The following is a 16806-nucleotide window of genomic DNA, read 5'->3' on the forward strand; positions in this document are numbered from 1 at the left end:
TATCCTACTTTCCTGTCCTGTCTGCTGCCTTGTAGTTATCCGGTTACTGTATTTCCCTTGAAGAAGAACCTTGGGATCCTGAGGCAGCTGTCTCCACTGATTGTAAGATGAGGACTGGGTCCCTTTAGATCTAGGACCTTCCCTGGGCCCTGCCAAGTTTGCCACAGACCATCACCTCTAATAATAACTGAGAGAGTTTAGTGCAGGTTATCTAGAACAGGGACTGGGTTTTAGGTGAGAGAGGAGAGGGAAATAGAGTAGCCCATTAGTGGGCAAGCCCTGACGGCCCTCCGTGAGGAGGTTTAAGACTGGGGTTTGTAGCTAGTCCCTTTCTCTATCTCTGGAAATAAATTACATCTTTCATTTATTATATCCAGCTCTGTGACTTAGTAGATCTGTGTACTGGGCCCAGATCAGGCTTTGGCCTGGCCAGTCTAACTGCTGGCCTTCAACCCACAATATAACATTCTTGTTACTGGCCCAAAGTAATCCATCTCATGCCATCCCCAAAAGTACCCACTAGGGTGTAAGCTCTTTGAGGGCCCAGAGCACCTTCACTGCCTGGGTTTGTATCCTCAGCACATCCCAGTGCTTCAGAAATTGTGTTATCATCAGAATTGAGGGTGACGGTCTTTGCCATGATCCAAGGCACAAATCCCTGCTGAAACATGGCCAATGGGTCTCCCCCATTCCCATCTCCAGCCCCTCCCAAAAGACTCCCTGTGAAAGGGACCCTCCTAACTCCCAAAGCCGCCCATTCTACTTTGGGTCAGTTCCGGATCTCTCTTCGCTCTCCTTGTTCCTCTCAGCACCCACCATTATTGTCCTGGTGGTAGTTCAGTCATTTTCAATGTCTGATTTTTTATGACCCCTTTTTGGGGTTTTCTTAACAAAGACACTAGAGCGGCTTTGCCATTTCCTTCAGCTTATTTGATAGAGGGAAAAACTGAGGCAAACAGGGTCAAGTGACTTGCCCAGGGTCCCACAGCTAATAAGTATCTGAGGTTGGATTTGAACTCAGGTTCAAATTTGATTTGGATTTGAACTCTTTACCATAAATATTAACACCTGGCCATTTCTTAAGCAATACTTCATACTTCCTTGCCAGCTGGGAGAATCACGATCTTCGATGGTAGACACATACCGGGGACACTTCCTTCATTGTCCGGCCACCTGCCCCCCCTCTCCAGGCCCTCTAGAGCACACCACTTTCCCTCTTTGGATGTGTCTCGACCTGGGAGGCTCTCCCCTCCCCAGAAAAGCCGGCCCAGCTAGGCGGCCAGCGCCAGGCTGACCATTCCAAAGATCGGCCACAGGAGGGCAGCACCAAGCCAGAATCGACCCCAATTCTTTGATATAAAACTTCCTACGCCAGAAATTAGGGTTTCTCTGTGCCCTTTCCGCAGCGCTCACAGAATCTCGGGTTTGGCCAAGTTTCTGGGGCTGTTTGGTCCGAGGCTCTCCTGACCTAGGCGCCGGCAGCATCCAGTGAGGAAGGGCGGAGAGTGCACTGGCTCTGGAGCGAGGTCAGCCGACCCGCGCAGACCTCTCCCGGGACCCTGAACGCCCGAGTGACTAGTCAAAGAACCCAAGTGCTGGGTCCTGCATCATCCGAAAAACTGGGGAAGGGGGGTGAAACCAGACGGCATTTACCTTCATTCCAGCTCTAGATAAATGATCTCCGGCAAAGGAGCATCCGACTTAAGATGAAGGAAGGGAAGCTCAGGACCTCCGAACGTATAATGTCTTTTTTTTTTTTTTTTTAACTCTTAGCTTCCATTTTGGAATCAATACCATGTATTGGTTCACCAGAAGCATGGGAGGTCACATTCGAACCCTGGACCTCTCATCTCTAGGCCTGGCTCCCCTAGCAAGCTCTGCCCGTGGAGCCCCACTGGCAGTCTGATAAAGCCTTTGAACACCTCAGACTAATGTTTTTATATATATAAAATACATAGGATGATGAAGGAAACAAGTTATAATGAAAGTGTTCAAAAGACATATAAAAACAAGTTGATGGACCTCAGGTTAAAAATATCTGCTCTGATTATAAGGAAGTTTTTCCTGGGGCTTAAATTTACCTCTCTGGAATTCCCCCTTCTGTCCCCTAGCAGCAAACAATTCCAATAAATTTCCCAAAACTATAATTGGACTAAGAAATTTATATTATGAAATTCCCTCCTTATTATATATTTAAAATTTTCAAAAATAAAGCCCTCTTCCCTGGCAGAAATTCTTTATTGCTAGTCTAATGCTCTGGTAGTTCATCATAGTGGTTTTCTTTCATGATTGAATACTTTTAAAACCCTTTTAGCATATCATAGTTGGAGGAGAACCATTCGGAAGCTTTTTAGTTTGTGTTAAGACATCATTTTTTTTTAATTTTTTACCATACAGTTATAGAGATGGAATTCAAAGGCAGAGTTCATCAGGCCTTCAGGGTTTTGGTTATATATTTTTCTCAAATCCTGAATTTAACAAATATCAAACAAAATTCCCATTTACATATACAAAGTAGGCTATGTAATAATAATACATAAAAAATGAATGTCTGTGCTATGTATAAATTGATTTTCTTTTTTAGTATATAATAAATCCAAAATCTCTTTCAAATCTCTCTTGCTTATTTGTGTTTCTCTCTGAACTTCCTTCTATTTATTTTGGCTCCCTTTTTTTTAAGGACACCAGTGACCTTATCTTTTTATGTTTGGCAATCATATTGTTGATCTTCTCCCTTCAACTCTTCTTACAAACTGAGCCAAAAAAACCCCAAACAAATGAACCCATAACTCATGTAATAAATTGCAATCAAAAAAAAAAATACATACATTGACTGTGTTTAAAAATCTACATCTCATTCTGTACCTTGAGGTGGCTCAGTGGATTGAGAGCCAGGCTCAGAGGTGGGAGGTCTTGGGTTCAAATGTGGCCTCAAACACTTCCTAGCTGTGTGACCTTGGGTAAGTCACTTAACCCCCATTGCCTACCCCTTACCACTCTTCTGCTTTGTGACGGATACTTAGTATTGATTCTAATACAGAAGGGTTTGAAAATTTTTTTTTCTATTTTGGCATTTGGCTTTTAGTTGAGTTTTGATGTGTTGTTTTTCTAGGTTTTTAGTTGCATACTCAATTCATTGATCTGCTCTTTTCTTTTAGTGAAAAGAATATTTAGTGATATAAATTTTCCCCTGAAGACTGCATTATTTATACCCAGAATTTTTTGGAAATTGTCTCATTAGTGTAATTTGCTAAAATTGTTTCTATGGATATTGTTTCTATGATGTGTTTTTTTGACCTATCAAATATTTAGGATTAAATTAGGGTCCAATTAATTTTAATCATTTCTTCCAAGGTTTTTTAATCCACATAATCCCTATTTTGGGATGATCAGAAATGGCTGTATTAGATATTCCCGCTTCTTTGAATTTGAGGTTTTTATGCCCTAAAACATTCATTTTTTGCAAAGAGGCACCTTTGCAATGTATCAGTGAGAGATATGTGGGTATGTATGTATATAATTTTTTTCTATTCCTATTCAATTACTGCTGTTCTAACTTTCCCAAAATCCTATTCATGTCCTTAGCTTCTTTGCTTGGCCATTTATAGGATCATAGAGCTAGAGCTGGAAGGACCCTCAGAACCCATCTAGTCCAATACCTAATTTTACAGAAGAAAAAACTGAGGCCCAGGGAGATGAAGCAAATTGCCTGAGCTCACGTGGGTAGTAAATTTCAGGGGTAATAGTAGTTGAACCCAGATCCCCTACACTGTACTATAATGTACTCCCCGTTTTTGGTATGCGATAGTTTGCCTTTTTCTCCTTCACTCTGTAGTAACATATTCTGGATGTCAGCAGGCACTACACTCCCAAACCTAGAAATTTTGCATATATGATCAAAGAAAGGAGGGTAAGAGAAATGGTGAGTTAGAGAGCATGAGACTAGAGAGGCTGAATAGGAGCTCTCCAGGGAGTGGGTTCCGTCCAGAGCTACTACTAAGCAGTAACTCGCTACACCCCGAGGGGAAGTTTTCCTAGGTCAGACACCACTCTTCTGGCCCGGATGAAAGTCTGGTTCCTGAGATAAATAGATGGATAGATGAGAAGGCATTGTTTGATTCTTTTTTTTTTTTAAACATAGTTTGCTACGGAACATCGCTATAAAATGGTAAACACCGCCTCCTAGCGGCTACCCATGCGCAGTGCAAAGAGAAGGTCTACCTAAGGCATCTGTTCTCCAGCCACGCGGGTCTCGGACCCTCGGGCGGCACCCGCCCCGCCCTTTCCGCCCAGAGCTGGGTGCTGATTGGCCAAGGGGCTCCGATTGGTCCCAGGAACCGACAGCGCTCCACCCCCCTCTGCTCCTGCCGTCGCTTCTGCGCAAGCGCCGTGCAGCTTCGCCCCGCCTTGCTGCCGTTTGCCAGTGAGGTCCTTCCCAGGAAGCTAAAGCCGGTTTGGGGTGAGGTTGAGGCTCATTTCAGCCGGCGGCAAGCAACGCACCCAGGCAGCCCTGGAAATGGCCTCCGTCTCCGAGCTCGCCTGCATCTACTCGGCCCTCATCCTGCACGACGATGAGGTCACGGTCACGGTGAGCCGAGGGGCCGGGTCTGGCTGGCCCCACGGGGAACAGAGTGGCGGGCCCCGGGACGCCCTGCCCCCTCCCGGCTTGGTCGCTCTAGGAGCAGAGCACAGTGAGGTTCTGGATTCAAATCCAGATTCTGACCCTCCCCTTCTTTAACACTATACCCCTTCTCTGACCCGGCCTCAGGATCTGGCCTTACTTGGGGCTCTCGTGCCTGCCGCGTGACGCAGGACGGATAAGTTCTCGGACAGGAAGCAATGAGTAAAGGGAGGAGTGGGGGTCATGGGACCAGAAGAGTCGCCTCCCAATCCCAGCCCACTTGTCCAAGGCGGTCTGAGTTCATTTTAGCTCGTTCTGCGGGAGAGGCCTAGCCTGATGTCTGATGGTCAAATATTGAGTTGCAAGGAAAGGTGATAATGTATCTTAACAGCATTGCAAGCATTTATGTAACTGTTATGTGCCAGGTACTTTACTCATATTCACATTTGATCTTGGTAAGAAGGTGCGGTTACTACCATCAACACCCCCATTTTATGGTTGATTAAAGTGAGGCAGGAAAAGGTTGAATGATTTGCCCAGGTTCATAGAGCTGTTAAGTATCTGAGGTCATATTGAACTTGGATCTTTCTACTGCATCACTTAAAAGCCCAGGTAGGCCACAAGTTACTAGTTGGAAGGAAATGCGCCCAAGGTCAACTCTGGTAAATTATGACAGACTGTCCTACCCTTCTTCATTAACAGATAAGGAAACAAGTGCCAGACTGCTAGATAGTTGGGGACTTGGGAGTCAGGAACACCTAAATTCAGATTGCCATGTGAGGCCGGGCTGCCCCTTTAACATCTCACCTATTCCTTCACAAGAATTGTTGGGAGGACCACATGAGATAACCTATATTAAAGAACTCTGTAAGAGCTAGCAGCCATTGTTCAAAATTAAATAGGCAGTTTGCTAGGTGAAGTGTATAGAAAAAGCAGGATGTGGGAGTCAGAATGATGGGAGTTCAAATCCAACTTCTGACATGTGACGTTTGCCAAACCATGCAACCTGCTTGCCTCAGTTTCCTCAACTGTAAAACGGAGATAACAGCACCTACCTACCTCACAAGGTTGTGGTGAGAATCAAGTATTTGTAAAGTGTCTGGCATTTGTAGATAATACAAATACTAGTTGTTAGGGATTAGTGATTGGAAGCTGGGTTCTTTGTCTCCAGCTCTTACCATTCTAAATGGTGTTTTGAGGGCAAGGATACTTGTTGCTTTTTATTTTGGGGTCCCCAGCATATATTGACCTCACTAGCATTAATTTAACAAACGCTCATTGGATTGTAAAGTGTTTTTGCCAATCCTTTTGAAATGCTGTATATACATGTCACTATTTGACAGAATCTTGGGAGTCAGGGTTAATCTATCACAGAATGGTATCTAATATCGGATGTTCTGAAAGTGTATATGCCACATTATCAGCAAAGAAACACTTTTAAGTAGCATTTTATTGCTTTATTACAGGAGGATAAAATCAATGCCCTCATTAAAGCAGCAGGTGTATATGTTGAACCTTTCTGGCCTGGTCTCTTTGCAAAGGTAAGGCAACCTTACTTTAGATTATATAAGAAACAAATAAAAACAAATGCCTCTCACTACTCCACAGTGCTAACTAGTACAGCATGTTGAATAGTTTGACAAGTTTATTTTATACTCTTTTCTAAAAAGATTTTCTTTGTTTCTAAATGCCCTGCAGAAAAAATGGTTTCCTTTTCTGAGGTAGCTCTTTATGTTCAATACATTATTCCACTCATCTTCTTAGAATATCACAGAACCTCTCCTTGATGGTTTAGTCCATAAAAATTAAGAGCTGACCTAATAGTCCTTGAGATATAAAGATTAGTGGAACAGCCAATTACTTAATTGCCGTTTGTGTACTGTAGGCACTGGCTAACATTGACATAGGAAGTCTCATCTGCAATGTAGGAGTTGGTGGAGCTTCCCCGGCAACTGGTGCTGCTCCTGCTGGGGGTGCTACCCCTGCTGCTAGTGCTGCCCCTGGTAAGAACTGCTTCTTTGATCTTTGAACTAGATGTTTTCACCACATATTAAGTAGCTGATGGCTTTGTTGAGGATCAATCTGATGCCAAGTGCATTAAATCAGACATGAGTGAGCAAAGTACACTATAGCTTCACTGCATTCCAAAATACCTGGAAATTTATAACTGTTTTCTTGTACTGTATTTGAAATGGTGTTGAATTCAAATATTCATACATGCATCTGATTATCTTATCCTTTTTCAGCTGAAGAAAAGAAAGAGGAAGTTAAGAAAGAAGAATCAGAGGAATCAGATGATGACATGGGCTTTGGCCTATTTGACTAACTATCTCTTGTAACACAGCAAATAAATAATTGAACCTTGCTTTGGTTGGTCTCTGATAGTTCTTAAGGCAATAAGTCACTCCAATATCATAGCAGTGTACGACATGCAGAAAAGATGAGGAGCCTCACAAACTAAACCTAGAAGCCTCACTCAGTTCTCCTCACTAACCCAAGGTCAGAAAAAGCATTTAGGATGATTTGAAAGATGAGTTCAGTCAAATCAGTTTAGGAATTCTCATGTTAAGAATTCTGAATGAAATCAAAGGCAAAAGAGCCAGCTGAAAAAAATGAATAAAAACTTTGAAGGGTCTGATTCTAGCAAAAAATTAACCTTTAACTCCCAGTAGATGACTCCTGAATGGAGTTCATCCTCAGTGCCATTTTTTTTAATCCTAACACCTGTGATTTCACTGAAAAACTATATTGAGTTCCATTAATTAACAACTATTCTGCAACTTTCATTGCCTGGGACCACTGAGGTTAAGTGATTTGGCCTAGGCTCATGCAAATCAAAAGTCTACATTTAGATTATCACTCTTACCACCCTATAACATGGGTTTTAACTTCTCAAACTGCTACTCTAAAATCTTCATTGGTTACCTATTGCTTTTAGGAATAAGAGGAAATAAATGTCCAAGATTTCAAGTTACCCAATCTGGCTCCCATCTACTTTTCCCATTTTTAAATTGCTTTTCAAGTGTTACCTCCCAGTTATTTCCTGGTACATTCCATCATGTCTCTGCTTTTGCAATTTTCCCTCAAAGTAATGTATTCCTTCCTCATTCCCACCCCATAAATTCCTAGCTTCCTTTAAGGGTCACACCAGGCACCATCAGATATGAGAGACATCCTTGCCATCCTGGATTTGTAGTGCTTTCTTCCTCCTGAAATTATACTTCTCTCCCTGCTCATTATATCCCCAAGACAATAAGCTCCTAAATCTCCAAACCACAAATGGGAAGAAACCTGAATTTCTTAAGGATCAAAGTCAAAATAAAAGCAGATAATATAAAATGAGTAACTCTTTTGAAGCATAGATTTAGAAAAGGAAAGGACCAAGAGTTCAAGTTTAATGCTCACATTGGTAAACAAAATTTGAAGCCAGAGCTACTGTCCTTGCTTCTTAATAGTGGGATATTAATGCTTATTTTTTTCCTGTTAATAGAACTTCAAATGCAAGCAGTCCATTTAAAACCAAGCTATAATTCCGGTGTTTTCCAAATTCATCTCAAACCTATTGACTCATTTAAATCTTTGAAGGGAGCAAGGTATGTACTGCATGTTTAAGAGCATCTCCTGGTACTTAGTTGTACAATTTCAATTCCCTCAGTTATCAATTGATTTGCTGGATTATTTTACGACTGTCTTACCAGTCCTGGTTCAGCAGTTACATTCTATTCATTTTAAACTACTACTAAATCTCAAGACAGGTAGTGTCTGAAGGATGGTCTCCAATTTTCTAACTTTTCCTAATGCTTTATAGCTGCCAAGAGCTTCCTTGCCCAGCTCCCAAAAGCTGTCATCCCCAGTCCTCAGCTTTGCTAATCAGCTAGAATAGGTAGAAAAGAATCTTGTTTGCAGGTCTTGGATAAGTCAAACTGAAATCAGTATTGTTACTATGAGATGCTCATGTAAAAGATCTCATCTTTTACAAGGAAAAAGCAAATTCAGTTTGTCATACCCGAACCTATGTACAGTATCTTTCCATCGTACATTCAAAAATCCAACTCTCTAGCACAAAAAGAGGTAGCAATTACTTACATAATCATATTTACTTACACTTACAGCAAGATAACTGCTAAAACCAAGGTCAATCTAAGCTGTCCTTCAAGTGAAGTCCAATTGCTGGACTTGTACCAAATACATCAATCTTTCATGAACATAACCAATGTGTGAATGTTTCTGTATCAGAGTTCTCTACACAAATGAAAATCTCCGAGAAAACAAGTGATGGCTGCTATCTCAAGATTGTGGATGATCATAAATGTTATACTGAAGAATTTATATTTTATTCCAGACCTAATAGGAAGTTTTAAGTTTTTTGAGCAGGGAACTCAGTGAAACAGTATCTATTTGGGAGTTAACTCTTCAAATGAGTTTTATGGGAGGTTTTACAGAGTAGCACAATGTATCATAGAACCATTCCATGTATAAAATAATCCTAAATACACAATAAAAGCAAATTCCTTTGCGCTCAAGTAATTGGAAATAAGCATTTACATATTCCAATACCCTGGTATTAACTTCATTACTCAACCCCCACACCAAACCCTAGTATGTAACTGAGTAAAAAGTTCTGGTGATAACTGAAAATTATATTCAAATTCATTAGTGTAGTCACTTTAACTACAGAAGGCAGATGAAATTATTTTTTACCACTGAAAGCTTTTCAAGCTTAAGTTAATCTATGACTATATGATTCAGTTCTTTCTACGTGTAGTAGTCTAGTTTTTCTAGGATCAGGGAATGAGAAAAGCTGCACAATTAGCATCAAAGTTTAACAAGCATAACAATCCTCACAAAATAATACTACTAAGAAGAAAAATCAAGTCATACGCTCACCATATATATATAAATATATTACATAGGCCCTTTACAATAACTCATTTGATCTCCACAACAATCCTATGAGGCTCAATTACTGTTACTGCCAAGGATGAAGACTGAGAGGTTTAATTGACTCAAATCAGTCATATAGCATGCAAATATCTGAGGAAAGATTTGAACTCAAGTGTTCCATTCCCTGGCTAGAACCACCTCCATGCCAGAGAAAATCTCCACCCCACTCCACTCCCCAATCAGTGTCAGAGAAGCAATTCTCATGGAAATGGTGGTCTTATCTTTGCTTGCTACAAGCAAGTCATCCTAAATGAGCAAGGAACTGTCCTGAAGGGACAGGAACAGGCACATACCAGGAAAGTCAAAATACTGCCATCACTTCCCCAGTTTAAGACCCTATGCTCAGAAAAGCACCTAACAACCCAGAAAACCACTCTTAGCCAAGTCATTGTTCAGTCAGAACTAATAATTCTTTTATCAATAGAAATGAAACTTTAAAAGGTACACTATAATTTCTTGCTACTATTAGTACATGAGTTACTTGTGAGAAATCATTGCTGAGACTACCTAAAAATTGGCAAAACAACTACCATTTTTAGTTGAATCAAGCTTTTATTCAACGTTACAAAAAATATTTAGTCAAACAGACCAAAGCCCATGTCATCATCAGACTCCTCGGATTCTTCTTTTTTTGCTTCCTCTTTCTTCTTCTCCTCAGCTGTAAAGGGACAAGAATAAAAATTATGTCTGAAAATTGCCTGCTATAGCAATGTTGAATTACAAGAATGCTTATTCTATTTTTTGCTTGTTATGTGTGCCCGCTTGCTGCTAAAATAACAAAATGTTTTCTACTACAATACCAAAGTAGGCCAGATTTTTGGGAAGACATTCTGCAAAGATTAATAGTCAAATAACAAAAGTATTTCCTCTGGGATAAAGAATCAGTAAATGCCTATTGAACTGATTCTATGAAAGTTGTATTAATTTGCCCAAGTACATGATCTAAACAAAGACTACTTACCAGGGGCAGCTGTGCCAGCAGGAGCAGCACCTCCAGCAGGGGCAGCACCACCAGCTGCTGGGGCAGGTCCACCAACTCCTACATTGCAGATGAGACTTCCAATGTTTACATTGTTTAAGGCCTGAAATTAAAATCTCATCAGTAAAATATTTAAGACAATTAAGGGGTTTCAACCCCTTTCAGATTTCACCTTAATTCAAATCAGTACTGCAGGTCATGTTACCCTTTCATCAAGATGAGTTAGCTGAGGCTTAAAGACACCCTGTGACTTGCATAAGCAGCCTCACAAATAGTACAGGTGGGGAAGAGTTCTTACAGAACTAAGTCCAGTACTTTTTGGATACTGCTTTGTGCAAATGGCTTTTTTCAGTGTTCCACACACCCACAGCTGTCTTACCTTTGCAAATAATCCAGGCCAGAATGGTTCAACATTCACACCTGCTGCTTTAATGAGAGCATTAATTTTATCCTCCTGAAACACACCAATAAAATGCTATTAAATTCAAATTCTTACAATGACAACACACAGACTACAAACTTCACACAGAACTACACAGAAGCCATAAATAAGTAGAAATTAGGTTTAAAATCCCAGATTGCTGAATAGGACTATCTCTACACTTTTATTCAGGGAAAATAAAATAAAATCAGTAAAAAAATTGCAGCTCTTGCATCCTGTATCCAAAATGAATCAAGAAGGGGGAAGTCTTACTTCTACCAACCCAGCTCAACTCGCCCTACCCTCCCCAAAACATTCAAGGTTTAGTAATATCTCATTACTCTTGAAAGAAAACATCTCTCTGCAACATTCAACACTGTTGCCCACTCTCCTAGGTAGTATCTAATTTGGGTTTTCATAACATTCTTTTTCTGGTTCATTTGTCCCTCATTTCTTATTTATCTGCACTACTTTGGGACTGCTCTAACTTCCACTATGGCTCAAAAAGCTCATTGGGTAAACTTAATTGTAAATGTAGAAACAATAAATTCCATTTAAGGAGTGAGCTTAGCTCTGAATCTCATTCCCCTCCAACTCCCAACTACTTTAGTACTTTTAGGATTTTTCCATCCTGCCCCAAAAATTCATTATTGGGTAAACTCATCACCCTGCTGATAGCATCAAGAGCCAGTTCTTCTGATTAAAGGGTGGAGTCGTGATTCCAAACCTCTCTTTAAAGGAGGGAGGGCAGTTCAGATCTTTCTTACCTGAAGGGCCCCTCACCCCACCACTCCCCATTAGAAGTCCAGAAGGGCAGGTAGAATCTGTCTTCTGGGTACATGTTTTCATTAAGCACAAGGCCAGACACATAGAAAGACGCTTAATATTTAGTCTCTTGGCTGGCTTATCTCTTTCAGCCCTCAAGGTAGTTTCTCAAATCTTATTCACTTTTAACCATTAATAACTTCAGAAGTATAAACACAACAAAATTACCAAAATATCATCTGGAAGTTCAATGATTAAATCTACAGTTTTGGGAATTACACAAAATGAATGATAGGTAAGGCCTCTTACTTTACCACCTAACTCATTTGATCTCCATTAGAATTTTTCTTGTGAGGCACATCAAAACCTCAAAAAAGTTTGCAGCAAAATCTGTACTTTGAGTTGGGTAGGATAGGATTACAAATAAAATCCTTTCAATAGCAGAGCAGCAGCTGATTAAAAGTTTTTACCGACTCTTGAAAATCGCCTACAGAGCACAATTACGCTGAATTTGAACAAAAAAAAAACCCACCTTATTTTCAAATAATAAATAATTAGCCTTTAAAATATATATATTTTTGCCCTTGTAGCATTCAAACTTATTTCTTAAGTTTAAAACCGCGCCAAAGACTTTTGGGATGCCAATATCTATATTGAAATTCCAATCTCAGTCTACTCCCCCTAGACTCAATTCCCAAATTACTTGATTTCAAACTGGATGTCTTAGGAACACCTCCAACTTGACAGGCCATTAAATTCTTTCCTTCCATATTTATCATCTTTCCGATTTCTGAAACCTCAATATTGTCTCCAACTGTTCATCCTGACTATATCTCTCTAACCAGTTTCCAAATCTTGCCATTTCTAACCCCACAAAATTTATCCTGTTCTCTCTGCTTCTCTATTCTTGCCACAGTCTCGGCCCACCTTATTATAAGCACAAAGCAAAAATTGCTAAATAACTTAGAGCTTGTGTTTAGTTTTGGTGTAGCTACTAAAATGGGAGGAGACTGAAACCCTATAAAAAAGTTAGGCCTGTGAACGATAGTAGTTAATCTAGGGCGGCCGGTTTGTCAATAGACAAACATAGCCCAGACCAGCCGACAAAATCCCAGGTTGGCGAGCACAGTGGGGACATTCGGCAGCCACGTGGAGAAGCTCCCCCTCCCCCAGTGCCAGGAGGCCGGAAGCTAGAGCAGGCCGCGTGCTAGAGCTCCGGCTGGTCCTGTCCGTCAGGTCGCGCCTGCAAGAGGAGGCAGTATGGCAGAGAGCCGTCACTTCACCCAGGTCACTCTATCCACGGCCTGGTCCTCCCAAGTCCTTACTTCGGGGCTGTGCGTAGGGGCGGCAAATGGAACGAAGGCTTACAAGCCAGTGGCCTGAGAATGGGAGCGCCAGCCTAAAAGACCACACCACAACCGCCACCACGCCCAACACTCACCGTGACTGTAACCTCATCGTCGTGAAGGATGAGAGCAGAGTAGATGCAAGCGAGCTCAGAGACGGCCATTTCGAGAGCTGGGCGAGGAGAGGCTTTTTTGTAGCGGTGCTAGTCGCCGGCTGAAGTGAGAGTTCACCCCAACGTGGCCTTAGCTTCCGAAGAAGAACCGAGCACCTTACAAACAGCTGAAGAGAAAGGACTGAAGGCCCGCACGGCGCCTTATATTCTAGCCGCTGAGCCAATCAGCATGTGCGCCAAGCGGAAGTAGATAGGCGGGGCTTTGACCCAGAGCTACGGAGCCATTCTGTGGTGGGACCCTTCATTTCCTCCTTGCGTTCTGCGCATGCTATATGCATTTTGCTCGCTAGGAAAACTTTTACGGAAGGGTAGTTTGATCCCTGTGTTTTGCGTGTGTTTGGAATTCGTAAAGGAAATTCTTTGACTGCCGAGGGGAAACAGGTCAGATGGGCTGTTTTATGACAGCATACTGTACCATGCCAGCCAATGCAAAATCAACCGAGTTGCATTACCAAAACCATCCAGCAATCTGGGCGCAATGCACTCTTCACACACACCCCGTTAACCTAAAACGCTTACCGGGGCGTCCCACAACTACCCAGGACCTGGTGCCTAGGTCAATAACTGCATCAATATCCCTGCATTTATTCTCTAACGCCTACTTGCTTCCCCCTGTGCGGAACACAGGCCATTCTCTTCTTTGAAACCCCGACTTCTGCGTTCAACTCGAACACCGCTTTCACATCCCAAATTACCTAATGTGAGTGTATACATACATATATAGACGTGATATACGTGTTTATATATCTACCTCCGTTAGACTAATAAGCTCCTTAAGGGCAGTTTCATTTTCACAGCAAGATGGTGTGGAAAAAGCATTGAATCTGGGGTCTGAAGACATAAATGAGCTCAATCTTCGCTTTCCAAGTGACCTTGGCAATTCAATTGTTAAAGTGTTTCCTTAGTTATAAAAATCATAGATGCACAGATCACCGGATTTTCATTTGATGTGAACGCGGATGTCTCTGTGAGAATGTAAGCCGAAGGGCTGGGAATCTATACCTAAGCACACTGGCTAACACTTTTGGACGTGATTTGTGATTTTATCCATACAGGGAACATCCCATAAGGAAACTTCCTCTAAAATGTAGATCAGTTTATTTGTCCTGCAACATGGTCCTGAAACTGCTATGGACACCAAAAGGTTAAGTGATGAGCGCTATCACATTTGCTGTGAAAGGAAAACAGCAGAAGAGCTATCTTTCAGCAGCCTTTTTTTTTAACTGACTAAAAAGGTTTCAATGGGCAATAGTTGGGGGGAGATGGGGTATAAAAGCAAATGAGGAAACTTAACCCTACCTCCCCCCATCAAATTTTATTTTGCTTCACTTTGCTGGAGTACTTTCAACAAAAGCCCCTATGTTCTCAGAAAGCTGGTTTATTTGATTCAAGAGATTATGTACACTGAATTACAAGTGCCTGGATTATCCATGGCAAAACCATATTAATATTGGCACTTATTTCACAGCTCTAGTCACTTCCTGTCTTCTAACCAGGATTAATTTTAAACTTACTTGCATTCTTTTATCATCAGCCTGGAACAAACAAGAAAAAGGCAGAAATAAGACTTTTGGATCATGAGTACCTGAGCTCTTTTCAGATGGTATCACTAACCCAAGATCTAATTATTCTAATACAATTCTTGTCATACCATCAAACTATAGTCCTAAAACTAGGCCACTTTTAAGTGCCAAGCCCAACATCAAATGTCAGTTTCTCCATTTAGAAATGGTAACGCTTGCACTAGTGCTTCAATATTTCAATTGAAGTACCTATTTCACAGAGACCAAAAATATTACCCTTCACAGATGAATAGTGCTATGCCTTGTTGAGTTTTCCCATCAGTAACAGTACACAAGGGATAATGTTAGATCTTTTGTTGCCCTAGACAAGCCTTTTTGCACACAAGTCATCCAGGAGTCCTTCCATGGTTTCTTATCCATAAGAGGAATGTGAGACTCTCTTCTTGAGCCTTTACATCAGTGGTTCCCAAACTTTTTTGGCCTACCACCCCTTTTCCAGAAAAAAATATTACTTAGCCCCACTGGAAATTTTTTTTTATTTTTTAAACCCTAATATCTTTTATATATATCCTTCTATATTAATTTTATTTGTTACAGGGCTAGGCAATGGGGGTTAAGTGACTTGCCCAGGGTCACACAGCTAGGAAGTGTCTGAGGCCAGACTTGAACCTAGGACCTCCTGTCTCTAGGCCTGGCTCTTAATCTACTGAGCCATCCAGCTGCCCCACCCCCACCCCCGGGAAATTTTTTTTAAATTTTAATAGCAATTAATAGGAAAGATAAATGCACCTGTGGCCATCACCACTCCCCTGGATCACTGCAGCACCCACCGGGGGCAGTGGCGCCCACTTTGGGAATCACTGCTTTACATAGATATAGGAACACTACTTTTAGCATATAACTCAAGAAATATTACTAAATATTAGACTGGCAGTCAGATTCTATTTCTAATAGATTTAATTTTGCTATAACATTGAATAAAGTCAAGTTTTTAAGTTCTAAAGCCAGTCATAAAAATGAAAGCAACAGATGGCACAAAAACTGGAGGCTTTTTCCAAAAATTCACAAAAGCATTCTGTCTACTCAAGTATAAAGTAAATGGAAAGAAGCCCTGTGGGTCAAAGGTTACTAATCCCTTTAGGCAATCAGATCACTCAGTGGATGTGGTTCAGTGTTACAAGGGCAAACTGCCATTGATAAATTATATTTACAAATTTACAAAATATATTTTCCACAAAAGCACTATGAAGCAAGTAGGAACATAAGATGCTACCACTAAAGATATCCATAAAAGAGCTAGTCCAAAATCTGCATTTTATAAATTAAGAAAATGAGGGTTGTCTCCTTATGGATTGCCTAAGATAAAGAAATAGTAAGAAATAGTAGTCCAAGTATTGCCCTCACTTTATATATGATGAAACTGAAGCTCAGGGGTAATTTCTAAAAACTTTCTAATAAGCTAAGAAATTTGTCCATAGTCTATCTAGTAAGCAATTGCCCTGAGCCCAAGGCCTCGGTCTTCATTACAATAAATACTACCATGGAGAATTTCTGTATAACAAAGTTATCAAGGCCCAAACATCATTCAATAGAACAAAATTCAATTATAACACACACAAAAAAAGAATAGTCCCCTTGGCATTTATCAAATCATTTTACCCTGGCAGTTTTCAGGTCAATATAATGAAAAATTTCCTCACATCATGAGCTTTCCAAAAATAAAATGATATAATAATAATAGGGATAATAGAAGGAATTCCAGTTCAGGTATATGGAATTAATTAGGTAATCTCAGAAGCCCTTCCAATTGTGATGGGGGAGGGAGTTGTAAGCATTTATATATAGTACTTATGTTGTGCCAGGCACTGTGCTAAATACTTTACAAATATCTTATTTGAGTCCAAGAAATTTATTTGAATATACTTGTTTATAATAACCCATTTCAACTAACATGATGACAGCCTGTGTGTGCCAAAAATAATTTTCAAAAGTAATATAAATTTATGCAAAGTAAATAAGGTATATTTCTTATTA

General features: G+C 40.7%; 2 protein-coding genes across 4 annotated transcripts; one reads left to right on the forward strand and one right to left on the reverse strand.

Moving 5' to 3' along the window:
- The first annotated feature begins 4397 nt into the window (after window positions 1-4397).
- Window positions 4398-6986, forward strand: LOC123236122 (60S acidic ribosomal protein P1). 2 transcript variants are annotated; one of them, XM_044662392.1, is made up of 4 exons: window positions 4401-4588; window positions 6088-6162; window positions 6507-6624; window positions 6868-6986. In XM_044662392.1, the coding sequence occupies exons 1-4, from the start codon at window positions 4517-4519 to the stop codon at window positions 6945-6947; spliced, it is 345 nt and encodes a 114-aa protein (XP_044518327.1). In that variant the 5' UTR covers window positions 4401-4516; the 3' UTR covers window positions 6948-6986. The 2 variants fall into 2 exon arrangements, with proteins under 2 accessions (XP_044518328.1, XP_044518327.1); XM_044662393.1 differs by lacking the exon at window positions 6088-6162 and having other exon boundaries at window positions 4398-4588.
- Window positions 6987-10097: 3111 nt separating this feature from the next.
- Window positions 10098-13379, reverse strand: LOC123236123 (60S acidic ribosomal protein P1-like). Of its 2 annotated transcripts, XM_044662394.1 has the most exons (4): window positions 13172-13375; window positions 10924-10998; window positions 10527-10647; window positions 10098-10223 (listed from the first exon to the last, which is right to left on the reverse strand). In XM_044662394.1, the coding sequence occupies exons 1-4, from the start codon at window positions 13238-13240 to the stop codon at window positions 10141-10143; spliced, it is 348 nt and encodes a 115-aa protein (XP_044518329.1). In that variant the 5' UTR covers window positions 13241-13375; the 3' UTR covers window positions 10098-10140. The 2 variants fall into 2 exon arrangements, with proteins under 2 accessions (XP_044518329.1, XP_044518330.1); XM_044662395.1 differs by lacking the exon at window positions 10924-10998 and having other exon boundaries at window positions 13172-13379.
- Window positions 13380-16806: the final 3427 nt, after the last annotated feature.

Source organism: Gracilinanus agilis, chromosome 2 (genome assembly GCF_016433145.1).
Source record: "Gracilinanus agilis isolate LMUSP501 chromosome 2, AgileGrace, whole genome shotgun sequence".
In the NCBI taxonomy this organism is placed as follows: Eukaryota; Metazoa; Chordata; class Mammalia; order Didelphimorphia; family Didelphidae; genus Gracilinanus; species Gracilinanus agilis.